Source organism: Zalophus californianus, chromosome 12 (genome assembly GCF_009762305.2).
Source record: "Zalophus californianus isolate mZalCal1 chromosome 12, mZalCal1.pri.v2, whole genome shotgun sequence".
Classification (NCBI taxonomy): domain Eukaryota; kingdom Metazoa; phylum Chordata; class Mammalia; order Carnivora; family Otariidae; genus Zalophus; species Zalophus californianus.
Window position 1 is genome coordinate 20,931,634 of NC_045606.1, and position 27,306 is coordinate 20,958,939.

General features: G+C 39.1%; 2 protein-coding genes across 3 annotated transcripts in view; one reads left to right on the top strand and one right to left on the bottom strand.

Annotated features, from left to right (window-relative positions):
* The window catches only part of FBXL13 (F-box and leucine rich repeat protein 13), a 248,449-nt gene that overhangs the window by 107,341 nt on the left and 113,802 nt on the right, over positions 1 to 27,306 (top strand). Inside the window, exons 10-11 of the mRNA XM_027573273.2 lie at positions 21,760 to 21,812; positions 25,656 to 25,756. Coding sequence (XP_027429074.2) covers positions 21,760 to 21,812; positions 25,656 to 25,756 — 154 coding nt within the window. The remainder of the gene's footprint in view (positions 1 to 21,759; positions 21,813 to 25,655; positions 25,757 to 27,306) is intronic.
* Positions 6,790 to 27,306, bottom strand: part of LRRC17 (leucine rich repeat containing 17) — a 28,691-nt gene continuing 8,174 nt past the window's right edge. Inside the window, exons 2-5 of one of the 2 annotated variants that reach the window (XM_027573596.2) lie at positions 22,891 to 22,988; positions 18,117 to 19,025; positions 9,837 to 9,992; positions 6,790 to 7,522 (exon numbers count right to left, since the gene is read on the bottom strand). In XM_027573596.2, the coding sequence (XP_027429397.2) occupies positions 7,125 to 7,522; positions 9,837 to 9,992; positions 18,117 to 18,888 (1,326 nt within the window). In that variant the 5' untranslated portion in view covers positions 18,889 to 19,025; positions 22,891 to 22,988 and the 3' untranslated portion in view covers positions 6,790 to 7,124. The remainder of the gene's footprint in view (positions 7,523 to 9,836; positions 9,993 to 18,116; positions 19,026 to 22,890; positions 22,989 to 27,306) is intronic. The other variant, XM_027573595.2, reaches the window with a different exon arrangement.

Consider the following 27,306-nt stretch of genomic DNA (forward strand, 5'->3'; position numbering starts at 1 on the left):
ACACCCAGCACAGAGCCCGAAGCGGGGCTTGATCTCACGACTCTGAGATCATGACTTGAGCAGAAATCAAGAGTCAGATGCTTAACTGACTGAGCCACCCAGGTGCCCCAAGGAGTTTCAACTCTACCTGTAATTTTTTTAATTGAAAAAGTAAAGAAAATATACCAAATGGGATAATTCTGACTGGTTGCTGATGCTGAAAAGAGCTATAGTTTTTATATGATGTTATTGTATTTGATTATATATTAAATTGTTTTCTTGGTTTTAATAGTTTGCCAGTTGATTCTTTGGGGTTTTCTAGGCAGATCATTTATTTCCATTCATTCCTATCCTTATATCTTTTCTTTTTTTTTTTTTTCAGTAGCAGGGATATGAAGCCATCTTGTCTCATTCTTTACTCCTTTTTCATATTTTTAATGAGAATAGTGTTAATATTATTACATCTTTTATTCCTGGAATACACCCTATATAGGCATATAGCACTGTTCCTTTTTTTTACAGCAGCCATGTTTTGCTTGTTCCTTATTCAGTCTTGTCATGTCTGCCTTGGATTTTTAGAACTATTAGTGTCTGATCCACCAATACCATTCCTGCTTTGTTTTCCAGGGATATCACAGATTTTTTGAAAAAAAAAAATCATTTCTTGGAATTTTGGGTAGGAAAGTAAAGCTGAAATATGTGCTTAGTCTGCCATCTTGAATGAACTTATAACTTTATTAGTAATAAAGATTTAACAAAATAATTGTAAACTTTAATGTGTTAGCCACCTAGTTTATAGCAGCATTATCTACAATAGCCAAATTATGGAAACAGCCCAAGTGTCCATTGATTGATGAATGGATAAAGATGGGGTATACACACACACACACACACACACACACACACACACACACACACACACACACACACTGGAATATTACTTAGCCATAAAAAAGAACGAAATCTTGCCATTCGCAACCACATGGATGGAACTAGAGAGTATTATGCTAAGCAAAATAAGCCAATCAGAGAAAGACAAATACCATATGATTTCACTTATGTGGAATTTAAGAAACAAAACAAACGAGCAAAGGGGAAAAAAGAGAAAGAGAGAGCCAAACTAAGAACAGACGCTTAACTATAGAGAACAAACTGATGGTTACCAGAAGGGAGTTAGGTGGGGAGAGGGGTTAAATAGGTGATGGGGATCAAGGAATGCACTTGCGATGAGCACTGGGTATTGTATGGAAGCGTTGAATCACTGTATTGTATACCTGAAACTAATTATACTGCGTGTTAACTAACTGGAATTTAAATAAAAACTTTAAAGAAAATGTGCTAGTCACCCAAACTCACTGCCTCTAGAAAAATGGACAATTAAAAAAATCTGTTTTTTGAAGAAAAAAAATTGGCCTCAAGATGCAACATTCAAAGTTTTGGTTTGGCCCAATATTCTCATGCTAGCAATGGTGGTTGAACACTGAGGTGAGTTTCTGAGAAATGGCAGGGCATGTATCTTTGGAAACTTTCATTCCTAGTTTGTTCAATTTTTTTTTAATCATAAAAGGGTGTTGAATTTTGTCAAATGCCTTTTCCACATCAACTTAAAATTTTTTCTTCATTCTCTTAATATATTGTTATTACATTGATTTTTGTATGTTGAACCATCTTTGCATTCCTGGGAACAATCTCACTTGTTCATGGTGTATAATCCTTAAAATATGCTGCTGTATTTTCTTTGCTAATATTTTGTTGAGGATTTTTGCATCTATATTTAAAAGGAATATTGTTCTGTAGTTTTCCTTTCTTATGAGGTCTTTGGCTTCTTTGTTGGCTAATACTGGCTTCACAGAATGAGTTAGGAGCTATTTTCTCCTTTTCTATAGTTTGAAAGAGTTTGAAGATTGATGTTATTCTTTAAATGTTTGGTAGAATTTGCCACTGAAGCCATCTGGTCCTAGGCTTTTCTTTGTTGAAAGTGTTTTGATTGCTGATTTAATATCCTTATTTGTTACAGATCTATTCAGATTTTATGTTTCTTCTTGAGTCAAGTTTGATAGCTTGTGTGTTCCTAGGAATTTGTCAGTTCCAATGTAGGTAACCTAATTTGTTGAAGTGCAATTGTTCATAGTATTCTCTTATAATCCTTTTCATTCCTGTGAAGTAAGTAGTAATGCATGCACTTTCATTTCTAATTTTAGAAATTTTAGTCTTCCCTCGTTTTTCTTGATCAGTCTAGCTACAGGTTTGTTAATTTTTGTTGATCATTTCAAACAAACCTACTTTTTAGTTTTTTTATTATGGTAAAATATACGTAACACAAAAATTACCATTTTAACCATTTTAAGTGCACAGTTCATAGCATTAAGTGCATCACCATCCACCTCCTTTAAAAAAAGAAAAAGAATTTTTCTTTTTAAAGATTTTATTTATTTACTTGAGAGAGAAAGAGCATGAGTGGGTGGAAGAGCAGAGGCAGAGGGACAAGCAGACTCCCCACTGAGTGAGGACCCCCCCCACCAATGTGGGGCTCAATCCCAGTAAACTGAGATCATGACCTGAGCTGAAGTCAGATGCTTACATGACTGAGCCACCCAGGCGCCCCCAGAACCTTTTCAAAAAGTTTTTTTTTTTCACTTGCAAAACTGAAACTCTGAACCATTATATACTAACTCCCCATTTCCCCCTACTCCCAACCTGTGGCAACTACCATTCTACTTTCTCCCTCTATGGATTTGACTACCTTATATAAGTGGAATCACACAATATTTGCCCTTTTGAGCCTGATTTCTTTCATTTAGCATCATGTCTTTAAGTTTCACTCATGTGGCAGCTCATATCTGAATCTCCCTCCTTTTTAAGAGTGAAAAATGCTCTATTAGCTGTATATACCATATTTTGTTTATCTGTTCACCCATCAGTGGACTTTTGGCTGTTGTGAAACAATGCTGCTATGAACATGAGTGTTCAAACATCAACTCTGATTTTTATTGATTCTGTTGTTTTTCTATTTTCTATTTTATCCCCACTCCAATCTTTATTAACCTGCTTGCATTGGATTTTCTTGCTCATCTTTAGTTTCTTAAGGTGGAAATTTAGGTTTACTGATTTGAGTCCTATATTCTTTTAAAAGGTTGACATTTACAGCTATAACTTTCCCTAGATTTCTTTTTTTAATCTGTTTCACATAAATACCTTTTCCTGATGCCTAGACACAAAGTCCACTGGAAGTTTGGGATGGAGAGGAAATGAGCAACATGAAGTTGCAACTTGTGTAGAGAATACAGAGAGGGCCAAACAATAAACAATTCTGTACTATGCAATGGCATATGTTCTTTACATCAGATAATGATATATCTTATACATGTAATATATATCTCATACATTGTATCACAGATAGATAGATCGATTGATCTTAGGTAGTTATTAGTCCAAGATAGCCAAAAATACTGCCTTAACTTTTTTGATATTTTGTGATCTACTTAAAAATATTTGATATTTATCTGGGGCACCTGGGTAGCTCAGTCAGTTAAGTGACTGACTCTTGATTTTGGCTCATGTCATGATCTCAGGGTTGTGAGATCAAGCCCCGTGTTGCGCTCCGTGCTGGGTGTGGAGCCTGCTTAAGATTCTCTCTCTCCATCTCCCTCTGTCCTCCCACCTCCTCTCCCTCTAAAAAAATAAAAAAATAAAAAAAAATAAATTCACATTTATCTAGAAGTGTAATTCTGTATTTCTTAGTAAAAAAGTCTTTATCACAGAAAAAATTAAACATGCAAGCCTGAGTAGACCTTGGCTTTCTAAGGAAGTAAATGTACTACCTATCTCATCTTAATGATATTTTAATTTGCTAAAGATTATTTAATGAAATCAGTTTTAATTCCAGCTACCCTGAGTATATCAAAGATAAAAACCCAATCTCAGCAATGTTTCAGCTTTTCAGTTTTTTTCTCCCAGCTAAGGTCAGTCAATCTATTGGTGTGTCTAGAATTACACACTTTTTTGGCAAGAAGTTTGACTTTCTGATTGTTACACTGAAGGTAAGTATTGGCTAATCATTTGAGCTGTTTGGCTGAATGACCACAAGAGTTATACAAAATCCTTGTCTGCAAAAACCTTAGAATAAAATTAACTTTAAACTGTTATCTTAAAATGTTTAAAAGGTAGCTGAGGGCAGGGGAGAAAAATGCTTGCTGTAATATTGTGACAAGTGTGCAGAGTATATGCTAAAACACTTCAGCAAACATTTGTCACAGGGACACAAGTGATTTCTAAGTTCAGGAGTTGTGTTGTGCTTTAGTAAAATAGATATACTGGGGATGAGAAGCTCCACTTGGCTGAAATTCTTCTCCACTCACTGACTGGTAAGATGAGCGGTTCAGAAGAAGCTTTGACGTGCGACTACCCCTGTAGTTGCATGTTTATGTTTCTAGAATTTATAAGATATAATATTGAAATGCTTTGAACAGAATTATGAAGTAATTTGCCAGTCTCCCTGCCCCATTCGTGTTGTTCTTATTCACTCTAGTATTTACACTGATTTGTTAGTCACAGATTACATTTTCCCCTCCACTCACCAACACCCCCCTCCCACCTCTTGAAGAGAGGAGCCTCGATGTCTCATCGAATTTAGGCAAGTAGATTTTCAGTACTGATTTGCTTCTGTTTGCCAGAGTAGGAGAAACGGATTCCTCAGAAATAGACATTAATTGATCTTGGGCGTAAGCCCCAGAGGATGAATGGTTAGTAAATGAAAAATCTGAACTCCTTAATGTTAAATATCTTCCCCAAATAACCAGGCATTAGGTCAGAGATGACTCAGACTTAGGACTCAAGAGACCTCAGCTTGCAGTGAATCTTATTTACTTCAGAAAAATCAGGGAATTTGAGGACTAGTAGGAAAGTTAAAACAAACAGAAGAGAACGTGAGTATTTATCCAAATATTACTCGAGTATTTGGATAAATACTTGTTACCTTTAAACATGTATGTTCAAATATGAAGACCTCAGGATTATCATATTTTTGACTGCCACAAAATATACATATTTTTTAAATCTCCTGACCTTCATCATCTATTGAACAGAAGAAAGGTCAAAGACAAGTTATTCAACTCTCAAGAAATCGCAGGAGATGAGGTACCTAAATGTTCATTCCATCATTGATCAACTCTGTTTTCCTGAAAAGTATAAACTCTGATAGAAAGAAGGGGCAAATCCTAAGCTTTAAAGAATGTACTTCAATTTTGGTCCTGGGAGATATTAGCAACTCTAACTTACTTTTGAATGGTATGGATCAATTTCTATTGCAATGTATTTCAGAGCTTTATTTCCAAATAGATCTGGAAGATGACACTGAATACAAAAATCAACCAATAAAATCTCCAGCTAGCCTGCAAAAATGCAACCAGAGAGAAACTTGAGCCCTTTCTCTGAATCAGATTTAGTCTCCTTTCTTTCTAGAACCCTGGTGTTCCCACTGTGTGCCTCAGTCTCCCACCTAGTCTTTCTCCACCATCAGACCTGAAATAGGTCTCGTGTTCTTAATGTTACTCTGAGCGTTCATGAACGTTAACACTCTAGTAACAGATTTAACAGCTCCCTTTATTACCTCACAGTGAATGAGGTGAGGATTTGCATTGAGACTGAGTATGTGTAAGTCTCTACCCCTAATCCAAACCACTGGTAAAACGGGCAGAGTCCTGCACAGCAGAAAGAGCTTAGATGGACCTGAATGCTGGCTCGGCCGCCTGCCAGCTCTGTGACTGTGTCCAAGTTACCTAAACTCTAAGCCTTGGATTCCTCATCTAGAAAAGGCAGATAATATTACCTACCTCAGAGGGATCTTGTGAGAATTAGAAATAGAATATGTAAAGCTTTGAGCACAGTGTCTAGAAATGCTCAGTACTATTTGTCATATATCAGCTTTTATGCTTTGTGCAAGTATCCAGTAAGACCAGTTGCTAAATTTGTTATATACATGTGAGATGAAAATGTATTCAACTCAGCATGAAAGGGAAATTTCTATAAAGAGGAAAAAGTGGCATTTTTAAGGATATGTGTATATATATATATATATATATATATATACATATTTTAATTTTTCTAATAGCACAGCGATCTATCAAAACACTAGCTGATGGAGTTATTCTCCAGGTATTTCCTCTTTTTCTGATGATCCGTTTCCCCGGGTGAGCTAATTTTAAACTGCAAACCCAAATCATGGGGCTTCTTTTGGACATCACCTCTTTACTCGGTTGCTTTTGAGATCACTGCCTCCTACTGGCTTCTGCCTCATCCCCAGTCCTGACCCTGAATTCTAATTTCATCCTTTGCCTTATGCTTGACATACTGAAGAGCTCAGGCCCTTCCCACTGGCAGGTGGCTTTCTAGGCTGAACTCTGTTCAAAACTCAGTGCTATTTCCACATTCTCTAGAGTTTATACCTCTTCATTGCTCATGTTTCATAATGTTTCACACCATCTACAACTTCTTTGGAGTCCCATCTTCTGACCAGTCTCCAGTACAATTTCCAGATTCTCTACTTATTTGCTTGTGACAATTCTCCTTCAGGTCTAGCTTGCCAGTTGTTTGCAAGAATCAGTGAAGAGTACTTGAGAATTTGGGTTTACCAGGACCTCATTTTAGAATGCACAGGAATCTGAAATGGGATTTTATTCTATGTATAAGCTGACTTACTGAAAAAAAAAAAGTGGGAAGGGCGGAGGGAGAGAATGATATTTTATATTTATTAAGCGTTCATATATTTTCATTTTGATCTTTAGGTATGCACCAGCAGCTATCACAAGGCATATAAAAATGAACCAACTTTTTTTTTTTATTTTCAAAAAGCAGTAAAAACATTTATACAGGACATTATGAAGTTCCAATGCCATCATTAGGACCCAAATCCTGCAGTTTACCCGTGCAGAATTGTCACTAAAGGCCGGTCGGCCAGCAGTCAGGAAAGCAGGATGAAAGTATTCCCTTGAGTGCTAGAATTCTCACAATACTACTAACTACTAATTAAGGGACCCTTCCTTTAGCTGGATAATCCTGCAGCAATAGGCAACACGTTGATCCCAATGTAAACATGTGGTTTTCTGACATCGGTCTAGCAAACACAAAACCCGAGAACAATTTCTCAGTTATCCCGCTATAGTGATTCTTACACTTTGCTTCTTTGCTGTGTGATCCTTATGTATTCTTTCCCATTCATCATCTTCCGTATCCTGGTCAAATGTTTCAGGGTATGCTGGTAATTTGTCTTTGGGGCATTCTTCGAAGTAAGTGCGAATGTATTTTCCCACAAACCACCCTTTGTACTCTTCAGGCATTTTGCATTCCAGGCCGCTATAGTGGACGTTGTAGTGATGCTTTAACCAGTAGTAGAGGTAGTGGATATTGTAGTCACATCTCCAAGGGTTATCTCGGAGCCACAAGAGTTTCAAAAAATACAAGTCTTCTAATACTCCATAGTCAAAGTTTTGTAGGCTGTTGTTGGATAAATCTAACTCTTCTAAATGTGTGAGTCCTAAAAAAGCAGCTAGAAACAGAAAATATTTATTAACGCAATGAATAGCTGGGTCACATCCAACTGTAGGGCGTATTATCAGGACAAATACAAAAAAAATAAGAGACTTAATTCTGCTGGTTGTTCCAGGAAAGTGGTTGACATTCAGTAGGTGCTCAACACATATTTGTTAATGTAGAAAATACTTTCCTGGGACTGAATTGAGAAAAAAAGACTTACTACTGCTGGTAACAAGAGTTCATCTCATGTGTCAGCAAGGAAAACACACCAGGTAAACGAGTTTGAGAGGCCTTCAGGAGATCTCAAGGATGGTAAAGGAATCCTTGCAATGATGGGAATTTCATAAATGATGAGGGAAAAATATCACTAGAAATAAACCCATTTTGCACCATCATCTATCTTTGTATTGTTTTCTCATTTCTCTCTAGTTTTCTTTACAGACTGTGCTCCCATTACAATGGAGTTATTGTTGTACCATTATTCACTACTTTAATAAATTTAACTTAGGCCATAGAATAACAAACATTTTAGTCTCTTTTAGAGGTAACTCTAAAACTCAATTGCATGGATACTTTTGATGGGTGTAAGCCCAGGGCCCCGGGACAAGGCATGCTTGTCTTACAACTCTTTGGTTCTCATGCAGCAAGACAGGAGGCTCACCGCTTCCAGATTCTTCACACTGTGGCCTAGCTTTGTGGAGACTGGCTACCAATGACTGACCTCCACACTAACATGACGATTGCTTCAACTGGGAGAAGGATGACTCTGTTTTTTTCTTACTCACTGTGAAATGAAAATTGCTTTTGACCTCACAACTTCAAGATACCCCCAGGTTTACGTCATCTATACAGGCTAAGGTGTAAGTGTAGCATAGTGTTGTTATTGTGGGAAAATTTTAAATTATCATTTCTTAATATTTTAAAAAGATGTTACTAACAATATGCCTTCGTAGCTCCAGAACATTCATTCTCAATTTTCACTTTCTACAATGTTAAAATCCTACTGTTCTATTAATGGTCTTAAATTACCAGTAAGAAAAGCAGAAGTAACAACTGAACTGAAAATATTTATGATATTAACACTGAATTATTAATAACATTAAAATAATTTGTATAGATAGGATTTTTCAAATTGAAGTAGCACTATGAAGGCATGTATGTTACAAATCTGATCAAAATTGCAGTAATTCTCAGTTCTTTCCAAATCCAGTGTGCTTATATAACGTCCCATCCTCATTTTTGCCAGAGGCTTTGCTTATTAGCAAATGGGGAGGAGATTTGAAGGACGGGAAAGAGAATTAATCTGGATCTAGGATTAGATAAAATACATCTGGCTCTGGCTTGAGCACATTTTGTCTTAATTTATGAGCTTGGTGCTTAGCAGATAGTTTCAAGTTTATTTTAATTTTTTTTTAAGTTTTTAAAATTCTTTTTTTAAGACTTTTTTATTTATTCATTTGAGAGAAAGAGAGTGAGAGAACATGAGCAGGGGCAGTGGGCGGGGCAGAGGGAGAAGCACACTCCCCCTGAGCAGGGAGCCCGATGCAGGGCTCCATCCAGGGACCCAGGGATCAAGACCTGAGCCGAAGGCAGACCTTTTTTAAAGTTTTATTTATTTTTTTAGTAATCTTTCCACTCAATGTGGGGCTCAAACTCACGATCTGAGATCAAGAGTTGCACACTCCACTGACTGAGCCAGCCAGGCACCCCTCAAGTTTATTCATTTTTTAACGATTTTATTCGTTCATTTGAGAGAGAGAGAGCATGAGTGGCTGGGGGGCAGGGAGAGGGAGAAGCAGGCTCTCTGCTGAGCATGGAGCCGGACCTGGGGCTCAGTCCCAGGACCCTGGGATCATGACCTGAGGCAAAGGCTGACACTTAACCGACTGAGCCACCCACGTGCCCCATTCCCTCAAGTTTTCTTTAAACAAGTCGTTAAAGTCTTGCCTTAAACAAGTTGGGACTTAATGGATAGCAAAGAAAATGCCAAATCTGAATTTCCCTTTAAAAATCACTATGTGTTTAACATATTACTGACCACATATTCTTATTTTTAAAATCTATTCTACAAAAAACACTTTTATTTGGACCAACTGAATAACTATTGCTTAGTAATATATAATATTATAACCTTCATAAAGCAACATTTTGGTAAATACTTCTCTGAGTGCCAAACAAGTTCTAATTTAGGCAGCATGTTTAATTTAACCTTTTTATTATTTAGTTTTTAAAAAAACCAAATTGCATTTACTACAAATGTTGTCAATAAGGAAAAAAAATCAAAGAATACCCATCACCCATTTAAAGGGCTATTCTGTGGAACTTACCAGGATCTATGAATTCAATGCCATTGCTGCTGAGGTTTAATTTTTTTAGCTCATGAACATCTTCAAACTCCTTGGGTCGAAGCTGGTTGATTTTATTGTATGACAAGTCAAGTTTAACAATATCTGGAGGGATGTTGTTTGGAACTTTCTTCAGCTCTGAAAAATTAACATTCCGGTTATCGAGGTTTCCCCTGACCCCATATTCTCTGTGGCTCTTCCACCTGTGGTTGAAGAGTCGGCTCTTAAAGGGGAATGGAATTATCTAAAGCCAAAGAACATTGGTATGAACAAGACTTAGAATGTGCTAACTCCACCAAAGCCCTGTGGACCAGGTGCTTCACACGCAGAGGAATGGGTATCACTCCTTGCTGAGCTATTCAGAGAAGTGTCCTTGAGGTGGCGGCAAGAAATCAAGAAGATAGCAGGCATCAGGTAAGGCAGTGGGGCTCACTCCTGGCTGTCTGTTAGAAGCACCTGGGAAGCTTTAGGAAAAAAAAAAAGCTAAAAGGAAATGAAGCCCATCACATCATTCTATGTGTATCCCCTCCCAGTCCCTTCCCACCTGCTCTAGGGGTTTTCACTATTAACTATTGCCTCTTTGTTGTATTTTCATTTCATCCCTCTCTTTCGATTCCTTCTGCCAACAAAAAAGCGCAGTTCTCTCCACCCTAAAAAAAGAACAAAAAGCTTTTGACCTTGATGGCCCTCAAGCTGCTCTCCTATTGCTCCTTTCGTTGGATGCTAAAATTTGAGAAAAGCGTAGTCTTGACTTGTTGCCTCTGCTTCCTCATCACCACATATTCCCTGAATCCTTGTGATTTAGTTTATACTCCACCACTCCTAGATGCCTGGATTCCTCAGGAACAACAATAACAGTATTATTGTTATTATTACTATAGAAAAAGCCTCTGGAAGAAGAGTCCAGGTTCTTTTTCACAGGTGAACAGGAAATCAGGGTTCACCTAATTTGTCTTTACTAGTTGTTTCTCTTTAAATCGTGCTTTTAAAATTATATAGTGTTTATGTTATATTTTAGTGTAGTATTTGTACTTTCTCTTTATCTTTAGCAAAATATTCTAAGGTTTTATTTAATTTTAAGTAGAGCAAGTGAAAACTTTGAAGAGACACATACCTGTTTCCACAAAAGAAAACGAGAAGCAGTAAAATGTCCAGATTAATTGACATCTGAGAAATAGCATGGCCCAACGGCTTTCTGAATAAAATTTGTTGAACTGGGTACAGTAAAATAAGCTTATAATATGTGGTATCCATTTATCCATAATGCCCTTTTCGGTACAGAATAATTGAATTGCTGATAATTTTTTCAAAATAGTAAAAAAAACAAAAAACAAAACAAAAAAAACCACTCCGGTATTTAGGACTTATCCCATAATATATTTTTCATAAAGACTCAGGCTTATTTTTTTCCCCTCTTTTAATACACAGAATCCATGGTCCTAAATGGAATGGCATTGGTAGTTCGTTCTTTAGTATCCTCATTATTGCTAAATTTGCTTTCTCTTCTTGATGGGATCTCGGTATCTTGATATCTATGTGCAGGAACTATTCTAGGTGTTCTAACAAGTGACAAGAACACTATGGACTAAGTATTATTATTATTCTCATTTTACAGATGAGGAAACTGAGGCACAATTTTCCCATAGTCATAGCCCTAGGATTTAAACACACATGCTAGCTTCAGAATATATACTTCTATCCACTATGCTCTGTTGCCTGTTCCTGGGAACTTTCTGCCTCATTTATGCTGTTCCATCTGCCCTAGAATTCTTAAGACTGGCAAAGGGTAAAGTTGGAATTGGGGAACAACTGAGGTGGAGTCAGTATACTGGGGTGGCCATGAGACCTTCCTAGCTCTATATTTAAAATGACATCTCCCAGTTTTCAATTGGACATTAACATTAATACTACATTTACCTGCTTTTCCTCAATTGGTAAGTCATCACCATCAGACATAGTATACATTTTACTGATTGCTTTCATTTTTGTACCCTCCCCACCATAGAAGCTTCATGGTGGAGGCTTAGGACAATGCCTAATACATCCTAAATAAACAATGGTATGTGGCAGACAGCTTCTAAAATGGCACTCAATGTTCTTCTCTACTGATACATATGCCCTTGTGTCAACCCCTCCCCTTGAATATGGCCTGAACCTAGTGACTTGCTTCCAACAATAGAACGCAGCAAATGTGATGGGATGTCACTTCCACAATTAGGTTACAAGAAATTGTGACTTTCATTTTGCCAGCAGACTCTCTTCTGCTGACTTTGACGAAGTAAGCTGTCATGCTGGAGAGGCCTATGTGGCCAGAAATTAAGGGTGGCCTCTGGCAAACAGCCAGCAAGGAATTCAGACCCTCAGTCCAACAACCTTGAGGAACTGAATTCTGCCAATGGCCATATGAGCTTGGAAGAGGAGTCTTTCCCAGTTGAGCCTTCAGATGAGACCACAGGTATGAGTCCTGGTCAATACACTGATTGCAGCTTTTTGAAAGATCTGGAAGCAGAGGACCCAGCTGGTCTGGTTTCCTGACCCACAGAAACTGTGAGATAATAAATGTGTGTTGCTTCAAGCCACTAAGTTTTGGGGTAATTTATCATAGTCAGCAACAGATAATACGTTGTAAATAATAAAAGCTAATTAAATGTTGAGTTTAATGATTTAAGAATACTAAGGACTCTTGTAATAAAAATGCTTTTAAAATAGGGAGTGATCTTATTTTTGTCTTTGGTAAGGCATTGTTCTGTTTGACCTAGAATTTTGTCTGCCAATATATTGAAAGGTTAAAGATTTTAAGACTTGAACTTATTATAATGTTGCAACAGTTAGGTAATCCTCCCTTTATGATCACCAAGACCCTAACTGGAGAGCTATATTCTCTCTCGGGTCCTACATGTAAACAAGGAGATGGAGATCCCAGCAATAATTAAAAACCATGGAGACAAATGAGGACAGATCAAAGAATTTTTTGACGTTAAATGTTTGGAATAGGGGCACCTGGGTGGCTCAGTCGTTAAGCGTCTGCCTTCAGCTCAGGTCATGATCCCAGGGTCCTGGGATCGAGTCCCACATCAGGCTCCCTGCTCGGCAGGAAGCCTGCTTCTCCCTCTCCCACTCCCCCTGCTTGTGTTCCTGCTCTCGCTATCTCTCTCTCTCTCTGTCAAATAAATAAAATCTTAAAAAAAAATGTTTGGAATAATTATTGAAAATGTCTGTGGCATCTTCTTAGAAAGGTTTCAGAAGCAGAATAGAGTTTTATTTCACAATACTCAGGATCTCACCTCTTCTTAGTTACTCCGCTGCTACCATATTGGTCTAAGCCACTATCAGCTCTTGTCTGGATCATCCCCAAAGTGTCCTAAGCCCATGTGATACAGTCAAAACATAGATCATGTCATTTTCCCAGATGGCTTCCAGTCCTCCAGATGGTAGAATCCTCCTGTTGTTCCCATCTCACTATGAAGAAAAGCCCAAGTCCTCATTAAGGTCCAATAAAGCCATTAAGGACTACAGGTCTTCCTTGCCACCATAGGCAGTATCTCCTAGGTTCTGGAAACCAGGCTGTTTATCAGGACTTGCTCGCTGAACCCACATCTGCTGGGTTGGACGTGGGGTGGATGACAGAGACCTCCCAAGCAACCACTGTAGGACAAGCTGAAGTGGGTAAACCACAAATTAATAGGGAGAAAAAAATGTTTATGAGAACTCCCTGAAACCCAACTTAAGCAGTGTGACAGGCCTGTGGATGCTAGAAAGGGATTATGAATTGCAGAACCAACTTTGGCATTGTCAGCAGTAAGAACAGGGTAAAAATAGGATCCACAAGTAAAACCAGGAAATGCAACCCAAAGCCTTTACTGGAATGGCTTAGAAAAACAGGGAAAAATCTTATTTGTTGTACTGATGAATAAAAACAGTTCTTTAGTTCTTTTATCTTAAACTTGAATGAGAATTGCAAATATTGATGCTAAGTGTGTGTGTCTTTGATAAAGATTATATAAATACGAATCTCCCCAGGCCACAAGTCACATTTGGTCAATGCCCCCATTTCTAGACCAGGCACCATGGAGTTATTTGCTGCTACTTAAAATTCCTGGTGAACACTCAAAAAATACCTCATTTACTCTATTATCACCCTTGACAAACCTTACCCCTCCCCAACCAAAACCTGCTGAGTTTGAGGAGCAAACTGGAAAATTTTCTCCACAAAATTTCCCATTTAGTGGGCTATCTTAGTTGTCAGCAATGTCAGGACTACTCTGAAGGCTCAGTAATAGCAGGCAAAGAGCCATAAATGACCCTGATTTTGCAAATAAAATCTTACTAATCATTGTTCAAACTAGCAGTGAAATTAACTTCAGAGACAGCTAAGAGCAATTTACCTGCATAATTCTCCCCGGCCCCAATCTTAGAAGTAAAATGAATCCTTAAAATTGTAAATTATTCTGGTAAATGTGAAGCTAAAAGGCAGTTTTCAACTCTCACTTTCATGGATTTTTGGCAAATCCATTTACCTCAATATGGCATAAACACGCCTTTCAACTAATCTCATATTCCCTTTGAAAGACTAAGTTTTGTCGGCCAAGTGCCTGTCCTCCAGTGAATAAAGCTATTATTTCTTTTTCTTGCTGTCCAATGTTTAAGGCAAAATTAGTGATCTCTGAGGTCTGTGTGGTCAAACTGGCACATATTGGGTACCCTATGCACACCATCTGACTCATCATCTGTCAGCCAGGAAAGGCACAACTCCTGAGTTAGGGGAATCTATATTTGAGTTTCCTGTGTGCTTCCTGTACATGGTATATTGTACAGAGCCTAAGAGGAGAGTCAGTACTGGGAGAAAGCAGCCAGAAAGCTTTTCTATATTTTTCTTGGTGAATAGATGTACCTAGAATCTTGAAGGAAGAAATGACATTGCATGGTGGTCAATGGCTTGGGGACTGCCTGTGTGACTTTAGAAGGGCAACTTAGCTTCTGTTTCCACCTTTATGAGGCTAATAGTAGTGCTCTTTGAAGGTTATGAGGAGTAAATTACATAATGCATGTAAACTACCATGTCTTAGGCACACGGAGCATTTAGTTGACAGCTAATTAACACCACTGCTAGTTCTACTCTTGCTAGGATGTTTTAGGCTTCTTTAGATTCTACATAGTATCTAACACGTGGAACATAAGCAAAAGTATTACTACACTTTGGCAGGGATTCTTCATATTTGACATTTGGTATCTATTTATGGAATGGAATAAGGAAAATGACAGTAAATTAAACTCAGATTGTCATACTTGAATTCTAGCCATGATTTTTAATTCTATGTATTTTTATTTTTAAAGGTTGCTTAAATTATTGCTTTTGCAAGAACAAAGAAAGCAGCTCAGTTATTATCATCCGTCTAAAGCACATGGCCCTGTGCCAGGCAGTACCTGGGAGTACAGGAGGTTTAAGAGACAACACCATTGTCTTTAAACTTATGGGAATCAACAATCCCCCATGATGAAAAATAAACAATCAACTGAATCAATAGATTTATATCAACCATAGTGAAAGCAATTTATATTGATATTAAAAGACAAAACTACCCTTCATTTTGTAATCTAAAAGGTCTATGCTCTGATTTATGCAGTCATTAATGTTTGGAGGAACTTGAGTTGTCCTTTCATGGATGAGCCAGTATTATTATATATATAAAGTATGTATGCCATGAAACTTTACATTGTTTCCAGTAAATAATATGTGTATTTTAAAACAAGGGGCACTGTCTGCATCCCAAATTTATGGGGCATATCTGGAAGGCTGTGTTTAGATAACAATAAGTTGAAGAAAGAAAAAAATAAAAAATGTATCTGTTTTTATAAGTTGACGTTTGCCAAAAGAAAATGGGACAAAAATATCGTGGAAAATAAGACAAAGGCAGAAATAGGCTCATTGTGGAGGGAAATAGACCAAGAGCAGTACAACAGTAAAAATGGAAGCTATTTCCCTTCACGTTATTTTTTTGTTGTTCTTTTTATTTTTTTTAAAGTAGGCTCCACACCCAGCGTGGAGCCCAACACGGGGCTTGAACTCACAACCCAGGGCTTGAATTCACAACCCTAAGATCGAGAGTCAATGCCTAACCGACTGAGCCACCCAGGTGCCTCCACGTTATCTCTTCTCAAATTATAGTGTAATCTAGCTGTAGAAGTCTTCAATTTTGTGTTGGTGGCATTTTTCTCAGATAATCAATGAACCTAACTATACATATTTTCTCTTTATCACCTGTTGTAGGAAGTGCAAATTAATTTTAGCTTGAGGAGAGAGCCTCGGCTATATCAAGTAATTTTTTTTTAAGATTTTATTTATTTATTTGACAGAGAGAGACACAGTAAAGAGAAGGAACACAAGCAGGGGGAGTGGGAGAGGGAGAAGCAGTCTTCCCGCCGAGCAGGGAGCCTGATGTGGGGCTCGATCCCAGGACCCCGGGATCATGACCTGAGCCGAAGGCAGACGCTTAACAACTGAGCCACCCAGGTGCCCCTATCAAGTAATTTTTCTAACCCAAGTCTAGGATTAGCAACTCTGGTATTAGTTTTTTTTTTTAATTAAGTTTTTAATCTAAGCATCACAAAGTCACTCCTAGTAGCACATGCTTTTCAGCATGGAACACTAAGTACTCACTGTAACAACATCAGGGAAATTCTACCCAATCTGGCTGCAGAGAAACGGCATATACTGACTTTTCTGGAATTCTTTATGCTTCCATTGTTGAGGCAGCTTTTTGTTGCAACATGATCAGATTAAGGAAGATGGCAGGATCAGGCAGACCAAGGTTCGAATCTTCGCTTTGCTGCTTACCTGCGAGACCTCAACCAAATGACTGAACCTCCCTAAGCTTCATTTTTCCCAACTGTAAATGGGGATCCTACTACTTTCCTGGAAGCTGTGGACAGCATGTGTGTGGAGTACCTGGAGAACAGTAGGTGTTCTATGAGTGAGCACTTTCTCTCAAACTCAGAGAATCCTGGAAGGGCATCTCCCTGGTTGTGATGCCGTAATTGTTCTCCTATGGCAGCAGATGATATACATTTCACAGAGTGCTGTAGCAAGCACCCCTTTCCATGTCCCAAGGCCTTGGTGTGCTCTAACAAGGTGCCTCTCTGGAGTCTGAGAAGGAGGGCAAGGCTTGAGCACTTCCTTGCTGATAAATGAACAGATTTTCTCCTGGTTCAGGTTGCCTGCTTCTTCAGCGTCAACAAATTCCTGCCTGTGGTTCCCCTGAAAGGAGCCCGAGTTTCTGTGTTGCTCTTAACCTTCTCTTTTTGTTCTTAAAGAAACAAAACAAAGCAAAACCTCCTAAACTAAGTGGAAGGAATGACACCATGTTCTGATATGACCCTAATCCAATGACATCTAGCTTTAGTTGAATAGTGTGAATAAGTCATTAATCCATGCCAGAAATGAAACAGACACTGTCCGGGGCACCTGGGTGGCTCAGTCGTTAAGCGTCTGCCTTTGGCTCAGGCCCTGTTCCCAGGGTCCTGGGATTGAGTCTTGTGTCGGGCTCCCTGCTCGGCGGGAAGCCTGCTTCTCCTCTCCTGCTCCCCCTGCTTGTGTTCCCTCTCTTGCTATATCTCTCTCTGTCAAATAAATAAATAAAATCTTAAAAAAGAAAGAAAGAAACAGAAACTGTCCTATGGCAGGTTATCCTAGGGTAGATTAGCAGTTCCCAGACCACACTTCAAGAACGTCTTCACTAACCCGTCAAGAGCATTGCTAAAATTTCCCATTTTCTTATTTCGCGAATTAATCCTGCATGTGCAGACCCTGCTCAGTGTCAGACCAAGACTCTGTGGGCTGTAAAACTCAGCAATGATTTTTTTTAGGAAGTAGGTAATATTCTGGAAAGATCTCCTTAGCCTCAGATTTCTTGGATTAACTACTTTCAACTTAGTTCTTTCAATATTTTTAGGTTTTAGTTTGGGAACAATGAAGATACAGGATATTAGCAAGCATTTATTAAAGCCTTGAGACCAGATTCTTAGCAGCACGGACACAAGGTCACTACCTCCCACGTGGCCTCCTCTACTGTCCCCCCAGATCACCAACCATGTTGAGTCTGAACCCTAGAAAAGCTTGGAGTAAATTCCATTGTCACTGGGGAAAGACCTCTGGTGGCACTGACCCCAGGAATCCCAAGGCGTGGTGGAGTGGAGGGAGGGTTCTCAGATTCAAAGAGCATTTTTAATCATCCATGAAAAGGAAAAACTAAGAAGCTTACAAACCTTTCCGTTTGCAGTCCAGCGTTTGTATGGGAAACACGTAATTGTAGCAAAGAGAGGAGTCCACCTCCGGCTTGATGACAGGGGGTCTCCCGGACACTTGGGGTCTCGGGTCTAACTGTTTGCTTTCTTCTTCATTGCATAACTGTTCAGATTTTATCTGCCGCAGTTTTTTGTTTTTCAGTTCTTGGGGACTTTCACACTTGGCGTAGTTCCCCAAATTCCGGTTTCTTGGAATTTGCAACATGGAAATAAGCGTTTCCATCTCACATGTACAGTGCCAGGGGTTGTCATAAAGACGCAGGTACCTCAGGAGAGGCGTATAAATGAACACTTCCTCCGTCAAGACTTTGATTTGGTTGTGCTGCAGGAGGAGAGTGGTCAGTTTATTTAAACCAAAGAAAGCCTCGCTCTCAATTTTGGAGATCTCATTCTGTTGCAGATCCAGGCTCTTCAGCCTTTTAAACTTGGAAAACATCTTGTTCTTCAATATGCGGATCTTGTTTCTTGCTAACAACATGTGCAGCAAATCCTGAGGCCAGTCAGGCAGCACGTAAACTAGTTTTCTTTCCTGGCAATCTAAGTATTTCTCGTAAAGATACGTGTAGACTTCGCAGGGGAGGCCTGGTGCGTAGCGTTTGACCGGGTTGGAGCCTCTCCTGCTCCCACCCGCCCTGCCATGATTCGCTCTGCCTCTCGGGCCCCCCAGGCTTGCCTTGCGGAGCTCAGCGGCTTCACAAAAGAAGAGCAGAATTACCACGGTAACCACGCGCATCCTGACATCCAGCTGGTCCCAATTACTTGGTGTGACAGACGGAACAATGAAAATATTCCTCTGAAATCCAAGTTTGGGTAATCTTAACTAATGCAGTTCAGGAACGATGAGACCCAGCTGAGGTACGAGGGGAGTCTCTAGGTTGCAAGAGAAAAAAATATATGAAGAACCATTGTGAGCATTGTGTTATTAACTGCAGCTTTAAAAAAAATTCATTTTCTTTATATATATATTTTATTGTAGTATAATTGACATATAACATTATGTTAGTTTCAGTTGTATGATTGGATATTTAATAAGTTTTTTTTACGCAAAGACACTGCAATTAATAAAGGTACGTTCTAAACGGTGGTGTAGTGCACGCTCCCACCTGCCTGGTTTGGTGGCTAAACGTTTGGGCCCTGAGTTGGAATGAAGACTCTCCTACTTGCTTAACTATGTGACCTCATGGGGCACCTGGGTGGCTCAGGCAGTGAAGCGTCCGCCTTCGGCTCAGGTCATGTTCCCAGGGTCCTGGGATCGAGCCCCACATCCTGCCCCTTGCTCAGCAGGAAGTCCGCCTCTCCCTCTGCCTGCAGCTCCCCCTGCTTGTACACACACACACACACACACACACACACGCACACACACACACAAACACACACGCTCTCTCTCTCTCTGACAAATAAATAAATAAAATCTAAACAAACAAAAAAACAACTATGTGACCTCAAGCTAGTTATTTAACCTCATCTTCAGTATCTGTAAAATGGGGCTGAGGATACCGTGTAGTGTTGTTGGGAGAATGAAACAGGCTCATGCGCAGAAGACACTCATCAACGCCAGGTCCCGGGGAAGTACTCCACAGTGTTGGGGCTTAGCATCAGGAAAACTGAAACATGTAATGTAACAGCATATTGGATTCAAGACATTAAAGGGATTCTTCTTACAGCCTTGAGACAAGCAAACAAACAAACAAACAAACAAAAGAGTAGGTCTTCATGGCTGTCCTCCCCAGCTTATTTTTTTTCTTTCCTGGACTGTCTCCCAGTTAATCAGCCACATTGAATGTGAGATCCAGAAATGCTCAAAGTATACTGCCCTGTCCTTGTCAAGTCTTGCATATCTTGGCTCAGATGTCACCTCAGCAAAGCCTTCTCTGAGCACTCTATTTAAAGTGGCACCTTTTCCACTTGCTAGCCACTCTCTACTCCCTTTTTTATATTTTTCTCCATAGTACTTATCACGATCTGTCAAAGTAGATATTTTACTTCTTTTGTTTACCGTCAGTCTCCCCCATCTAGGATGTGAACTGCCCAAGGGCAGCGTTTTTCATCTTTTTTGTTCACTGCTGTATTTTTGGCACCTGTAGAGTTTCTGACATATAGCGGTTTCTTGATAAATACTTGTTGAATGCATGAATTACTTACTCTCACGTAACTATTCTATAAAAATATTAATATCAGTTTAGTTATTACATTGTTTTCAGGATCTATTTTCTTCCTTAACAGGTATTACTGATGACTTCTAAGATCTGCACATTGTAAAGAATTATTTTCATTTTTAAATTCTGAAAGTGATTTTGGTTTGCATTTATTACTTAGGACACTGTTCTTGGCAAATGAAGAGATGTTCACAATCGGTTATAATTAATAACATTTCTGTTGTTATTATTGTGGGGCTAAGTGGTTATGAGCAGCAGATATGTTTTCTATTCATTGTAGCAGTGTGAATGCCAGGATCACCCCTTTCCTGGAGTCTTCCTGTTTGATGGGGGTCTCCCCCACCTTGAATGACTTCCCCCTCTTTGCCTCACACATTCCTCCCCTTTACTGTTTTGTGTCCTCTACCCTAGATATTTCTTTTCTGTCTCAGATTTGGAGTTTTACTTCCTGTCGGTCTAGACCTGGAGTGTGGACTGGATAACACTCTGCTATCCAGACCTTTGTGTACATGTGTCATCTTCCCTGCGAGACCATCAGCTGTGCAGTTGCTTCTGGTCCCAGAGTTAGTCAGGCACTTGGCCTTTCTGATCCTCCACTCCTCTGTCTGCAACTCATTGTAAACTGTATGTAAATCTCATTTAAACAAATCATAGGGGCGCCTGGGTGGCTCAGTCGTTAAGCATCTGCCTTCGGCTCAGGTCACGATCCCAGAGTCCTGGGATCGAGCCCTGCATCGGGCTCCCTGCTCCGTGGGGAGCCTGCTTCTCCCTCTCCCACTCCCCCTGCTTGTGTTCCCTCTCTTGCTGTCTCTCTCTGTGTCAAATGAATAAATAAAATCTTTTAAAAAATCAGAAATACTTTATTAATTATTATACATGCTGAATTATTTCTAATATCCATGCTGACGTAGGAGGGGGACATGTGCTGATGTCTGCAACTTACTTTAAAGTGCATAAAAAATAAGACGGATTGAAGGATAGATAGAAAGATGGATGTATAGATGCAAAGACAGTGGAATATAAATAGAATCTAGGTAGCAGGTATATGTGTTGTACCATTCTTCAAGTCTTTCAACTTTCCTGTTTGAAAATTTTTACAATAAAATGGTAAAACAAAACCCAAAAAAGTCATGCCATAAAAAAAGCAGGTTGGTTTTCTTCCCAGCTAAAAGCTCTAAGTATATGCTTTTTTTTCCCAAAGTAGTATTCTCCTTTTTTCCCCTTTCTTCTGTAATCCTCAGATGATAGTAAACATGTGTATATATTTTAATTTTAAAGCCATAAGAAATTGGTTTGCTGGGAAAAGGAGCCATATACTTAGAACAAATTACTTGCCAAGGGTTTTGTTTGTTTTCTAATGAATACACTGCACTGAACGTAGGAAGGAAAATTTTAAGTTTAAACATTTGCGCTATGTTGTTTAGTGATGTTTAACTTGTTCGGTTTAGGCCTCTGTAGAAATCTGCAAGAGCTGAATGTCTCTGACTGCCCAACACTAACAGTGAGTATATGAAGCTTTAAAAATTTTACTCTTATTTATACAGATTCAGACTTGCTATATTGCAGTGCCAATACACAGAGATTTTGCCAAAATACATGCCTGTGTGCCTATTTAGGATCAAATGTGTAAAAAAGCAAATTATGTTAAACATTGGCAAGAAGTTTTATCCCATTTGTATAGTGCTATTATTAATCCTGTAGCTATATGCCCAAGGTTGGAGTCTCTGGAAAGTGGAAACTATTCAACAATTACACAAAAATGAATATATTTATATTTAGGGCCATGTGTGTATGAGACAGAAAAAAAATTGGGTCCCAGTAAAGACAATAGGCTCATTTTAGTGGTCTTCACGGCTACCAATTGTGTGCCAATGGAGACAGAAATGAACATATTACCCTGGGCAACTCCTTCCTGGTCCCTGTCAGGTTTTTTTTTACCCTGGTCAGGCTTTTCTTTTACTTCCAATCTGTCTTCCCCCGTGAGCACGTACACTTTCTAAGAGGCAGATCTGATCATTTCACTGCCATTTTCCATCATTTATACACACATTCGTGTGTCATCTACACTATTCGATAAAGTCAAAGCTCTTTAACATTACTATGCCTTGGGAGACCCTCAGTGGTCTTGCCTCTGCCTCCTTTCCCAGCCTCATCTTGCTCCAATTCCTGCACACACATTTAAGTTTCAGCAACCATACACTGCTATACTTTCTTTGCTGCATGAGCCAAGCTGCTCCTTGCTTGTTTTGCTTCTGCTCGGACTGTGCTCTTTGCATGGAGTGCCCTTTTGCTTTGTCCTCAGGTGTTGCTTTCCTCTTTGTCAGGCTTTAAGGCTTATTTTAGGTACCACCTCCTTTACCAAGACATCCCTGTCCCCCAGGGCTGGGTTTGTTGCTGCTCCTCTGGGTCCCTATAACAAGTAGCCCTCATCAGAGCATTTCTGCCTCCTCCACTAGCCCAAGAGGCTCAAAGGGCAGGAGATGTGTCTTATTTTCTGTGGTAGTCCTAGCACACAGCACAGATATTGGCATAGTAAATAATCTACAACATTAAGAATGAATGAAATTGTATGGACATACTGAGTAGGTAATGGAGAGCATGGCATAGAACTTGAGATTCCATCTTGGGTTGACATTTTTGTATTCTTAATTACATCACAAAAGTGAGTATGATCAACCTAGAGAGAGAAAGAAGGTATGAGAAGAGAACTTAGGATTGAACCTTGGGGATTGCTGACTTTTAAAAGTAGGTAGAGGAGAAGAAATAGCAAAGAATCTTAAGAAAAAACAGTAAGAGGGGGCGCCTGGGTGGCTCAGTTGGTTAAGCATTGGCCTTTGGCTCAGGTCATGATCCCGGGGTCCTAGGATCGTGCCTTGTATCAGGTTCCCTGCTCATTGGGGAGTCTGCCTCTCCCTCTCCTACCTGATTCTGCCCTCTCTTGCTATCTCTCTCTCTCAAATAAATAAATAAATAAATAAAATCTTAAATAAAAAAAAGAAGAAACAGTAAGAGAAGTAGGGTGAAAACAGAAGAGCCTGATTTTGTCATGCTCTTCATTCAGCAGCAACTCCAGCATGACATCCACACCTCCCAGCGACGTCCTTCTGGTTCTTTCTTTCAAACTTCTGTTTCATTCTGTGGATATTTTTAGTACCTAATACATTAAAGATATATTTATCTTTATATAAAAAGATATATAGGGAATTTATATGCTATAAAATATAGGTGTTAGAGGGAATTGAAAATGAATCAAGTTTCAGTTCCTGCCCTCAGGGAGCTTCAGTTCTACACTTCAATAACAGATCACAGTCTTTAAATTTGGCTCTCTAATAGGAAACAAATGCCATCTGCATTGAATTTGTGAATATCAAAGTCTTTTCCAATTTTGGAGTCTAATACTAGACAGGGCTGATAATATTATCCAGCCACACTTTACTATTGTTTTTCCCTTTGAAGCACAGACTGGGAGACAGGTTTACATTTAACGAGTTGAGTAACATTCATTCAAAAAGCTTTATTTCTAAGAAGCTTGCCTTATGAATATATTACATTCAGAAAGATTTGGGTGCATTGTGGACCAATTCAGAAACCATTTTGCAATGAAGATACTCAAACAGTGTTTGCATTTATGTGTTCACGCCTCTGGGGGTTGAACCTTGAGCTCCTTTAAATGCTGAGAATGGGATTCGTCTGAAGTTTCTTGGATGTCCAAGCTCCTCCAGACAGGAAAATGCAGTGAATGGTTTGCTTCCTTATCTTAAAGGAAAAATGAGCTTCCTCTTTGGTACATAAAACATACTTCATCTTCCTCTTCCTGGCCCCACATTTTCATCTTCTCTGTGGCTACCTCCCCGAGGGTGTATTAGCCAGCTCGCTACCCTTTCCTTGCCCCATCTCACTTGCATTTTGGCCAGTCATTCAATAGGTGCATAATCACTTTGATATTTGGTTGGCACCATGAACATTTTTGAAGATAGATTTCATTTATATTAAATTACAGTGCCATTTATTATGATTCTTCATTCCCTCTGGGAAAGTTGTACTATATATATATATATATATGTATATATATATATATATTTTTTTTTTTACTCTATCCACGTATACTAAATCCTGCATTTTAGTGGTGGAATATGTAGAAAAATTGCTGGCAGCTTGAATGCAGTGGCAAGAATACAGTGCTTATTGAATCCCTGCACTTGCACTCATGCAGCGTCGGCACACAGAGCATTTCCTATAGCAGAACTGCAGGAATTTGTTATTGTATTACCCATGACTCCGAGGAATAGCTAGGAATGGAATGCTAAACATTGATGATCCTACTGAAAGTAAACCTTTGCCATCCTTAGTGGTGTTGGAGGTGGCCATATTGAACATGCAGAATTCTTTCCCAAACCATATTCCCTAGGCAAGGGACAATTTACTTCTTCCAGCAATGGCCTATTCTTTCTAGGACCGATGTGCCACAAATATTTAAAACTAGCTGACTTGTCGGTGTTCCTGGGGAGACGCATCCACCATCATTAAATAAATAAAAACCTGCTGCTACTTACTCATACTAGAGCATTTTACAAGCAGTCACCCATATAAGAAGCAGCTCCACCACAATCAAAGCTTGCAATTCATTTGGTCTTGTAAATGTCAATTTAGGGCTCAGGCTTGAAATGACTATTTGTTTTCCTGTCTCTTTCAAGACATAGTCGCTCTGTTTTCTTGCACCTCAGTGTCAGCTCTGGGGGAGGGCTGCTTGAATCTTGGAGAGTCTCACCCACAACACCCTCAACACTGAACTTCATGTTCAAATGTATGTACCTTGTTTTTTTTCTTTTGCTTCAGACCATTTCAAGTAAATTTGGTGAGACTCTGTTTAGCTGTTTTAGTATATTCACTATAGGACCACAGAAACTTAATTACACACACACACACTTCTATAAATATATATGTATAAAAATGGACTCACTTTTACTATTCCTGTCTTTCAGAATGATTTTAGCAAGTTTTAAAATAGATCAGGTTTTAATCACTTTCATGCATCTGAAGAGTCAGGAGTGGTTGACACTTTGACACTTGAACTCAAATTTCCTGTCAGCGTTGAACTTGCAAGGGTTCAAATTTTAACAAAGTGTCACTGTGATGGAATGGGACTTTATTTCCAAAGAAAGGGCAGGCAAGAGAGTAGTGAAGCTTCAAACAAAACCATCACCTTCTGTTTAATTTGATTTACAACTAATAACCAAGAATATGAAGAGACCAAGGCTTGCATATACTTTCTGGGAGAGAGATAATGGGGAAATTACAAAGCCTGCTAGACTGTGCTAAGATTCTCCCCTCTGTTTTCATGCAGGATGAATCAATGAGATACATCTCCGAGGGCTGCCCTGGAGTCCTGTACCTCAATCTATCCAACACCACCATCACCAATAGGACGATGCGAATCCTGCCCAGGTAAGGCTTGTGGTATCTGTATTACCCTGGAAACAGTTCTGCCCCTCAAGGCTCTGGCTTGCTCCTGCATTCCCCTTCTGCCGACACCCCCTCCGTCAGTGTGGCACCACGATGGTGGTAACTGCACGCCCGCTTTCACGTCCCCAAGCTGGTGCCTATTCTCTCCCTCCACGGGGCCGGGGTGGGGGGTCCAACTTAAATAACGGGTCCTCTGCTTGGCCAGCGTTTTTGTGTCACTCTTGGAGCAAAGTGCCCAGTAGCTTGAATTAGGCTCTGCCTCTTTCTGGTCCTCCTTCCTGGGCAATGGAGCCTGGCTCCTAAATTCTAGTCCCATGTCTGGACTTCTCAACAATGGAACACCAGTGTCTTCCCTCCTTGGACCTCGAGCACTGCAGGGCCACATTCCCTCTTGCCATGCTCTGGTCACCTGCAGGTACCTCTACCACCTCCAGGAAACCTGGTACTTGTTGTTTTTTGATCTATGGACTGTTGACAAGCCTGAACACAAATGTTGCTTTTCCTCAGCTAGTGCTTCTTTGGAAGAGAAGGGACAGAAGAATACAAGGCATCACCAAACGTTGACAGAATATTCAAATTCTGCCTTCAGCTCACGTCATGATCCCAGGGTCCTGGGATCGAGCCTGTGTCCCTTGGGCTCCCTACTCAGGGGGGAGTCTGCATCTCCTTCTCCCTCTGCCCCTCCCTCCACTCATGCTCTCTCTCTCTGATAAATAAAATCTTTTTTTAAAAAAGTGCATCATGTTTATAGCTGCAACATTGCAAAGACCATAAAAGATTGAGGAAATATTCTTTCAGGACTTGGAAACTATTACCTGATTCGGCAAAGAAGTCACTCATGTCACTGATGGACAAGTGAAGTCTGCACATACATCTTTGTTGTTTCACTTTTGTCTTATTCATGAATGTAAATGAAAATATTCAGATTGAAACTATACCCATTCCTCAATATTTTTGAACTTTGTTTTTATTTTTTGGTGAAAACAAGAAGTACATCAGAGTCACAGAATTTTATTTTTCCTTTGAACACAAAGAAGCAAAATTACTAGCTGCATTTATAAGTTTGGCAAAAGTCCATGAAAGCATTGTGTGAGAATCTATTGACTATATCGACGTTACAATAAAGAATATTGTGTATTTTATTATTATTTATAAGTTGTGTGTTATACATATTCCCTATCTCTAAGATAGTAAATGTAAAATTGTACAAATTTATAGTAAACATATACACATTTACATGCATATATGTTTTTAAAGTGCCAGTTGTTAGATATTTACCAGTACGCCAATAATTAAAGATAAAATAATTTAAGAAATAATTTATATTTTTATAATTTTTAATCTTATCAGGAACATAGTCTAATTCTAAATTTTTTTTCAAATGTTTTATTAAATGTCTCAAAATTTTGTTTTATTCATATGGGTAATCTTTGCGGTATCTCTTCAATTGTCGCTATGAATGTTATACTTTCTGGTTTTAATTTCTCATTATATTTTCTAAATGGTCATTTTTGGACTTGGGTACAGTACAA